Source organism: Monopterus albus, unplaced genomic scaffold (genome assembly GCF_001952655.1).
Source record: "Monopterus albus unplaced genomic scaffold, M_albus_1.0 scaffold300.1, whole genome shotgun sequence".
Lineage (NCBI taxonomy): Eukaryota > Metazoa > Chordata > Actinopteri > Synbranchiformes > Synbranchidae > Monopterus > Monopterus albus.
The window spans coordinates 158076-167880 of record NW_018128180.1 but is presented as its reverse complement, the minus strand read 5'-3'; the positions used below and the strand labels follow the sequence as shown (position 1 = coordinate 167880).

The 9805-nt window shown below is 37.8% G+C and overlaps 1 protein-coding gene across 3 annotated transcripts in view; it reads right to left on the bottom strand.

Moving 5' to 3' along the window:
- Positions 1-986: 986 nt before the first annotated feature.
- gnmt (glycine N-methyltransferase) overlaps positions 987-9805 on the bottom strand; it is an 11856-nt gene continuing 3037 nt past the window's right edge. For 2 of the 3 annotated variants that reach the window (XM_020623470.1, XM_020623472.1), the window contains exons 2-6: positions 9014-9141; positions 8050-8163; positions 6561-6703; positions 5223-5344; positions 987-3161 (exon numbers count right to left, since the gene is read on the bottom strand). In XM_020623470.1, the coding sequence (XP_020479126.1) occupies positions 2990-3161; positions 5223-5344; positions 6561-6703; positions 8050-8163; positions 9014-9141 (679 nt within the window). In that variant the 3' untranslated portion in view covers positions 987-2989. Of the gene's footprint in view, positions 3162-5222; positions 5345-6560; positions 6704-8049; positions 8164-9013; positions 9142-9448; positions 9800-9805 lie in introns of those variants that run through there. The other variant, XM_020623471.1, reaches the window with a different exon arrangement.

The window sequence follows — 9805 nt, the reverse complement described above, 5'->3', positions numbered from 1 at the left end:
CCAGACCAGTGTCATCAAAATCAAATGACATTTAAAACCTGCTTAGATTTGAGTGTTTTTTCAAGTTAAAAAATCACAGTGGTACGGTGATAAAAATTTATCATGCAGAAAAACAAAGCAATGATTTACTAATGGAGTTTGATCCTCCTCTGTAGGACTTTCTTGGCATACTGTAAATACATGTAATGCAATATCACCCTCTTGTGTCAAACTGTGTCTTCTGCATTCAGAGGGCTAGAAGTCATTATTTTTGTCAGGTGAGTATTATCTAATTTGGATGGAATAATATTTCACTTACCATTAAATAATGTATAGATATTATTCAGAAGCTGTCTCTACATTTAAACCTTCCATGACACTTCCGTTTGTCCACTTGTCCCTGTTTTTCCTCATCTTCTGTGACATTATCAGGCCCGAGGTGAAGTTCTTCTAAACACAGCAGATACTGATGCTATGTGCTTAATGGCAGTGTGTAGTTACAGTGGTCTGAAATAATTGTGTGATACGTTTAAGCAATTTATACTGTTCTTTTCTGAGCGGTATGATGACTGCACTGTCCCATGGTGTTTATACTTTATATTGTTGTACAGATGAACGTGGAACCTTCAGGCCTTTGGAAATTGTTCCCAAGAATGAACCAGATGACCTACTGGAATTGCGTTATAGTGAATTATAATCTATCTGCAAATAACTGTTGGCAAAATTACTTGTGTTGTGCATAAAATACACATCCTAACTGACTTGCCAAAACAAGAGTTGTGCTGTGTGTAGCTAGGCACCAGAGGATGATCTACCTAGTATAGATAAAAAATACTGTCCATTGTAGTTTGCAAAAAACTCTCTTCTACTGTAAGTACTGTTCTTGTGCTTTGCTTCTTTTACTATTTGAAATGATATATTTTATTATATGAATCTGTATGTCTCTCAGTCAGTGCATCCATATGTCTGCAAAACATAACAAAATGGGAACATGTCAACTAGGTTGTTGTTGCACTTTTTATTTAATGTAAAAGCATTCCAATTATCATATAAGCAATAAACTATCTTTTTTACACTCTCTGTACAAGAAGTAGCAGGGTAAGAATGTTCTGAAATAGTTCAGTCTTTACATAAACTACAAAACCCACTGAAACATGTAGTCATTAATGCCACATTCCAAACCTACCACTGATTTCAAATCAAACTACAGTGAACCGTACATATTGTTCTACCACCAGAACTGGCACAATATCTGAATGCACCATGTGGCCCCGTTTAGACAAACAGTAGGAGTGGGGATAAGATCTGATATCTTTGCGGTGGAGCACCTTTAATATTTGGTATCAGCAAAAAGAATCTAGATAATACAGGAAAATAAATTCTTCGTTCATGTTCCTCTACATTATTTTGGTTGAGACAAATTGTGTGCACTGCAGTCGAAACACATTCAAGTTTTTCATACTTTATGTAACAAAAGACTTTTATGAATCGTTTTAGGTTGATATCACATGTAGCTTTTCATGTATGCATTTTTAGCCAGTTTAAAGCCCAGCTTAAAGTTACCACCTATTCGGATACGGTTGTTAGTACTTTTTGATGAATCCTCAATAGGACTTTAGTTTTTATTTTCAACTCAATGGATGGCACTCACTGTTGGCCTGTTGGTTAAAATAAACATAAGTACCACAACATAAAAGAAAGATGGAGAACTGCAGCAAAATTTAGTTCAAATATAAACTGCCTCAGCCCTTTTTCTCAATAGCAGGCTTTAGTGGCAAAACTCTTATTTTGTTCCCCAGCTTCAGGGAGGTTCAGTGAGAGGGCATTTAACTCTGAAGTTGAACAAGGACACTTCATGATGAAGTCTTCTGACTAACAGTCAAGCTATTCCTGTTCTGCTTGAGCAGGTTAAAGTAGTCATTATTTAGAACCATCAAGATAGAAGAACTGCAACACTGAGGGGTCAAAAATAGCAGCAGGTAACATGATTTATGTAGCTTCAAATAGTCTTAAACAGTCGATTCAGATCCATTGTTTTCTGTAAGGAACAATGGGATTTATCAGCAAATACTATTTTTAATGACTAATTCTGCATTGTATTGTTGCTCAGCTAATTTAGTTTGCTAGCTAGATAACAAATTATTCAAGTGACCCAATATTTGAGAGAGACAGTCAAATAAGTTGTAAAACATGTTTTGACCTGCCCCAACTTGTCACAAGTATAATGACTGCTATTGATTTCAGCTTCTTACTTTGGAAGATGGCAGCCAAGTCAATGCAAATCTATGGCACTGCTGCTTAAAAAACTGCTACCGTATTCACAATACACAGATGCTGTATGTGTGTTTTTAAGACCCATGTGGTAAATTCACAAAATTAAACTGTCTGAAAATAATTTTTAAGACTGTGTCCATTACTTGCAAGGAACACCAAGTATTCCATCATAAAGAATATCAATATCGACATTCTGGTAGGGAAGAAGCAGGGTGCAAACCAAAACAAGAACAGCACAAATGCATCCAACGCATTCTGAATAGATTTTAAACCCTATTTAAGTGAATTTATTTTATAAGAACATGATCAAAATCATCCAGCTGTTCTTGGTGGAGTCAGAGACTCTGCTTCAACACTTTAGCACAAACCATTTTAAAATAAAATGAAACAATAAAATGAGAAACTGAAAATGCACAGCAGTTCTAAAGCCAAACTGTATAACATGCAACTGTCTAGACCATGAAAACACTTTAATAATGCATTTTAAAAAAGGCAGTGGCCAGACTCATTATTTATACAGTCCTAATCTGCCAAGGCCATGCGGATGGCATTAGTCTCTATATTTAACGTGACCAAAGACCAAAAAACTTTTCCATCTTCATAAAGAAATCTTTCTAAAACATACTGAAATGTATTTTTGCTCATATCTTGAAAACTGTGGGACTTAAAGAGGACAGAAAGCTTCATCATTTTTTCACAATTATGTGCATGTGCAGCAAGCTGGTTGGTAGGGCTTTTAGGCTGTCTTCTTACAGACATGGATGAAGTAGCACGGGGCCTGGGTCTGGCCAGGAACGTACTCCTTGAAATCTCCATAGACGCAGTGTTGTACTTTACCGTTGAAGGCCTCATTCAGCAGAGCTTTGAAGTTCTCAAGGCGGTGAGGGTAGTAGGACAGGCGGAATTTACTGGGGAACACAAGAGTGTATTAGGATTCCTCCACCCACTCAGTAAAGGTAGTTTTATTGTGTCTAACATATTCAGCAATGGAGTCCATCAATCTTGCTGTGTGACAGCAGCATTAAAAAGAGACTTCACAGTGAACCAACACAGACTGTGAGATAAAAAAAACAGAGGATGTACTTCCTGCACCAGCTCAGGAAGTTCGACCTGGCCCAGGAGCTGCTGATACAGTTCTACGGAGGAATCATCAAGTCTGTTCTCTGCACCTCCATCACTGTCTGGTTTGGCTCAGTAACCAAACAGGACAAGTACAGACTTCAGCAGACAGTCAGGACTGCAGAAAAGATCATTAGTGTGAGCCTGCCCTCTATGGAGGACCTGTACACCTCACTGGTCAAAAGGAGTGTGGAGAGGATCACTACAGACCCCTCACACCCTGGACACAATCTGTTTGAACTCCTCCCCTCTGGATGGCGTTACAAGTCACTGTGCTCTAAGACAACCAGGCACAGGGACAGTTTCTTCCCCCAGGCTGTTACTCTGATGAACACTTGACCAACAACAGTATGATTGGACAATAACCGTCAGTGCAATACCTGTAAATATAAACTGTACAGGTCTCCATTTTTTAAGTACTCTATTTTTATTCTTATTTTATCTCGTTTCCTAATGAGCATTCCTTCGTCTGTTTGCATTGTTTATTGCTTTGTTTATACTGTTTATTTTGTTCTACTTATCTATTTTGGCCTTATTTTGGCATATTGTTTACTTGCCCTTTGCTGTTGCCTTACATAAGGACATGTACATACACATTGAGAGCCGCTGTACCAGAGTCAAACTCCTCATGGCCAATAAAGCTGATTCTGATTCAGAAAAATGTCAAATGCAAAAAAGTCAACACAAAGAGCTATGCCAGAACTGGAACACTTTGATTATTATATTTTGCATGTGTATGGTGGTCATTATCAAATACAAATTGTAAAGTGACATCATACTGTCATATGTGGTTGACTTTGGCTGATACAAGATGATTATTACCATCATTTTTTGTGTATTGTAATGATTCCAGTTCTGACACTTCATAAAAGTCATCATGGTTTCTTATTTGTCTTCCAGTAACTCTAAAGTTTTAAAATACCTGTAATCTCTTAGTAATCATTAAAATACAGTGAGTCGGTGTTACTTTTATTATCTCCTGAACAAACAGTAACGGCATAAGCTGAGCAGCGTGACTGAGCAGTGTGACAATATAAGGAATGCGTACATGTGGAGGGTTTTCAGACTGCTTAGGCTTTCCTGTGTGTGTGGGTGGGGGTGATTCGAAAGAAATTCAAATTTATATTCATTACATTTATGTAATGTCAACTAGCTTCACTAGCTAATGTAACATAGCTAATTCAGTATATGTTAACTACATTAGCAATTTCTTTACTTGTAAAATAGGCTACATTCTGTTATCTCTATTATTTATCTCCATTGACAAGAATTACTCCCCAACAAAGTTATAACCTACTTCATGTATTCCTTGTGGAGGTGAACCTTACTGATGGATGTCACTACCATCCTTAGTTGACAATACAGAGAAGCAACCAATCAGCTGTGTGATTAGCTTGGTGAAGCTGCCAAACGCATTCAACAACAAACGTTCCTATAAACACTGACTGTTGACTGACAGGTCATTTCTGTTGCCATCTTACATTTCATTTTAAGATCTAGTCACCTCTCCATTATTTTCAGCACATATAACTCATACTGTTGTTTTACATTCGTTCTGATATGTCGTCCTTTTACATTCGTTCGGCTTAGGCGCTGTGCAAAAACACAGCACTGTATCTGAGCCATTCTCAACTGTCAGAGATTGTCATAGCATTTATATAATGATAATTACAGCTTTATGGATAAGTCTGACAATATATGTCATATTTTCAATAGCTTATATGAAAAATCTAACAAGGATTGTTTGTGTATCCACACAATAATCCTTGATTACTAAAGATTTAGGTTTTCTGTAGTAACAAATGGGGCTGTTCACTGTTCGAACATCTTAGCGGTGTGACCTGACCTACCTGACTTCAGGAGGATTCTTGACACTGGCCTGTGGCACGTGGAAGGTGTAGTCCAGAGTAATCATATGGGGCTTACTGTTGACCCACAGCACTGAGGTGGAGATGTCCAGAGTTAGATCACTCTGCAACACACACATTTGTGTTACACAGTGATGAGTGTCACACATCCAAATAAACTTCCCACCACAGGCCACCTTCTTTACATTGATGTCCATGTGTGAAGTCTTAGAAGCAACTGAGAAAAACCAGGAAGCACATGACTGCTGACTTAGTATTTATAATTAGGCATTCCAGCTGGATAGTTCCTGCTTTGTCTGGACAAAAGAATATGGGACTTCAAGAAAAAATACATAAAATAAATATGGCTCACTGCTTTTAGCACCTGCTGTCATGTCTCTGTCATATCTCTGAGCTGTTGCCAAAAGGCTATAGATCACTCTGCAACACACACACACACAGCTCTGGCTGTTGCTTTAAATATCAGAAATCTGAACTCAAAGTTATACGTATTAGGAAAAATGTGGGTTAGAAGAATAAAAAAGAAAAGATCATGAAAATAAATTTTGCACAAAAATAACAGATTTAGGACTCAACTGCTGCTAGAGATGGTCTAAGTAGGCCATTTATAAACAATATTGTGTGTCCAAATTGTCTTTACAAAGCAATGAAGAGCCAGATAGTGCAGAAAGTTCAGACTGAAACCAGAAAACTGTAACCACCCCAAGCTCCTTCTACAAGTTGTTCAATAAATAAATAAAATAAGGACATTTAAGACTGAATATTTTTACAATCCACACAGAGTATTTCATTTCTGTCCGGCTGATTAGCTGTTCTGCGTTTTTTTTGATATTCCCCTGGACTGAGGGTGCAAACATTCAATGTCAGAGTTTATGAACTAGCATTAACTTTATCCACCTGCAGAGAAGACTAACTACACCCATGCTATATAACAGCGTGCTGACCTCGGCAACAACTGTATTCTAATGTTAGCTTAGCTAGTCTTACTAGTTTGCTAATAACTTATTTGAATAGTTAGATCTTTGTGAGTGACAGCATTGTGTTAAAAAAAACTAACAGAGGAAGAACTATTTACAGATGTTCCGTCATCATGGTCGCCATGTGTTTGTGTGTGTGAGAGAGAGACAGACCATCGCACAGAGGGACTGAGTGAATATATGAGCTACACACGGCACTACACTGAAATAAGATTTAACCTATTTTAAATCAGTATGCGGCAGTCAATGTTGGAATTGTGGTGGTCCAACACAAATAAATCTATTTATGAGAAACAATGCAGATCATAAGGAATCACCATAAAGTGACTGTGAGCTTTGGTACCTTGTAGTAGATATTTTTGCCATGTGGCACCTGACCAGTCTCCAGAATATAGTCGTAGTTCCGGTGGTCAATGATAAGGATCCCACCTGGTCTGACCATACTGGCGATGTTCTGAAGGGCCAACTTTTGGTCACTCTGGTCTCCTAAGAGCCATACAATATCACTAACATAAATTAGAGATAGTCAGATTCAGAGGAACAAAGTCAAATCACTAAACACTGAGTGTTTGTGGTCAAGTGAAAACACAGCATCAATTTAAGGACAGATTTTGTGGAATGATTCCCAGATGTTTGTGGTTGTTAATGTGATTTGAGGAGTAAATGGAACATTAAGGAAAGGCCTAACAACAGTCAAAAGCCTTGTTTTTGCTGACCCCCAGCTGTTTAACTTCTCACCTTGTTTCAGTGATGTAGAAGTGTGTCAGTACACTGTGACATCGCACGGATTACTAAACTGAGCACACAGATTGCTACAGTGCCCAATGATTCTCATCTTAATTTTTTTTCTACCTCATGACCCAATGAGGGTTCTGTAAAATGCTGCTAACACCTAAAGTTGAAAATGTAAAGGTTTGAATAATTTAATACCACATCGTTAGAGTAATAGTGGTTCGAAGTTTCAGACCTGTTGCACCTGTAACCACACCCAGCAGTGATGTCAAAGTGTACTGACACATCCTTGATTAGTAAAGTGAGTGCATGGATTACAAAAGCAGAAACTGTTCTATGCTCATATAAGAGCGTGAACTCCTGACTAATACTGTTGTGTGTTTGGGGGAGTTGGACTAATTAGGGGTCTCTGTATGCCTGGGGAGGGATTGAGGGATTGTGTTCTCCAGCTCTGTTGTCATATTCTGTGTTCTGTCATGCCCTTTTATTGTTGTGTGCAGTCCATTGATTGTATGTAGTTAATGTGGTTTAGAGGAGCCACTGTGCGGCACTGTTTTCACATGGAGCGTTTAGTGGAATGGACAGTATTAGAGCGGGCAGCATGAATGCATTATTACCGTAATTTCCAGACTATAAGATACTACTTTTTTCGCTTCATGCACACACCCTCATCATGAAAAACACACACCGAAATGCATATGATGCAGCTTTCAAGTTAAAGGCAATCGATCTGGCTGTCGAAATATCTCATGTTACAACGTGGACACCTGCGGCTATGTACAAACTGTTTTTCATTTTAAATTTAGTGGGTGTGGCTTATATTCAGGTGCGCTCAATAGTTTGAAAATTACGGTAGTAATTTTACGGTAGTAAAGTGCCCAGTAAGCACAATAACTGGGCACTGTACTGTTTGCAGGCCTTGGAAGTCAATAACTAGGCCAATAAACAAAGAAAATAACACAGGAAATCAGCCCATGAGCACTGATAAATAGAAAGTAATAGATAAAAGATAAAACTTTTTTTTTTTTATCTTGCCTAACAATACAAAACAAGGCCATTGGAAAAAAACATTAATTAAAAAAGGCCTAACCCTGGCATACCTTTGAAATCTGGTAAGTGAGCAAATGAGTTGCCGAGGCAGATGGCGGCATCAAAACCATCTCCTGGTTTCTGAATATCATTTGGTAACGTCTGCCAGGTGGCCTCTTCAATAACTGCAAATAAGAAAGAAACAAAGGCCAAAAGGAAAAGTGTGAGAAGAGAAGAAGGATGTCACCTTGATTTGATTTGATTTATTCTTGATTTATTCTTTCAAGCATATAAAACAGTTGATATAACAGCACACATTTTTACACATAATCCAATATCAATTTGCTTATACCTAGTACATGCTTGAATGGAGTAGGAAGAAGTCAGACTTATCCAGTCCTACCCCATGACATCATCTTACCATCACTGGTTTGCAAGCAGTAAATGATTCACTTCTACACACAATAACACTATAATCATGCAAGTATACTAAAAAAGAATATAACAGTGTTAACATTCTTACATCACAAGTAATATACTAAAGAATTATTACATAGTGTTAACATTCTTACACCACACCCACAATGTTCCATCTAATTAATCATTAAACCTGTTCTTGCATATATCTTGATTGACACATACCTTTATATTTATGTTTAAACTCATCAATTCTAGTACTATTTTTTATGTCCACACTTAAATTATTCCATAGTTTTACCCCACTTATGGAAATACAGAATCTTTTTTTGGTTGTACGTATAGCATGAATTTTATAATTTAACTGACCCCTTAAATTGTATCCCCCTTCCCTTTCATCAAATAGTTTTTGAATTCCACCAGGTAATAAATTGTTCCTGGCTTTATATATAAACACTGCAGTCTTATATCCCACCTTAAGAACAATTTGAGGCTGTATCTAAAAATACACTTGATTTAAATGTCACACAAAGTCAGTAAAGACAATGGTGTGTGTGACTTCCAGGTGTTACAAACAAATACGACAATTCAAGGTCATTACAATGGGAAACATCATACCCCACTGGTCAAAGGCCGTTTCTTTTCTTCTTTCCCATCTCGCGGTCAGTGCATACTTCAGCATTTTGTCACTGGCATCCACACTCACCATGTTAAACCCCTCCTCCACCAACATAATGGAGTCAACACTACAAAATAAAAAACGTTATGTATAAACCAACAGCCTCTCCAACTCTACCACATCTAATCAGTTTGACTAGTCTGAGTAAGAGTGTGGTTACAGGACAGCAAACAGACCTAAGATGGTTTATTCAAACAAAAAGGTTTTGCTCCTTGACTTATTTTGACTGCTGAAAACAGCCACAGATATTCGGTCATGGCTGTCACCAATAAATTCACTAAGTACGGAAGAGTATTAGGGCCACTGCATAAATTTTTTTTTTAATTCTGACTTTAAAGTCAGAATTCTGACATTAATCTCAGAAGTATGGGTACCTGTAGGGATCCAAGTTCAGCGAGTGCCTTTGAGTCATGCTGGAGAGGAGCTACGTGCTGCCCAGAAAATGTCGGATTTAAGTGAATTTTTGCGTGGTCGAGGAGTCCCAGAAGAAGCAATTTCATTAATGGAAGAGGAAAAGGTGAGTAAAAAGACTCGTGTGTTACTTTACTGTCTGGCGTTTGTAAAAACACAGAAAATGTTATGGATATGAAGAGTGATAAACGCAGACACAGGTTAGCGTCTGTTAGCTAACATTAGTAGAAATTAACGTTGTGCATGTAACCGTGTTAGATGTTAGTCAGAGTCTCCACAGTCTTGTCTAGATAGCCAGCTACCGATAACCGGGTGCCCAG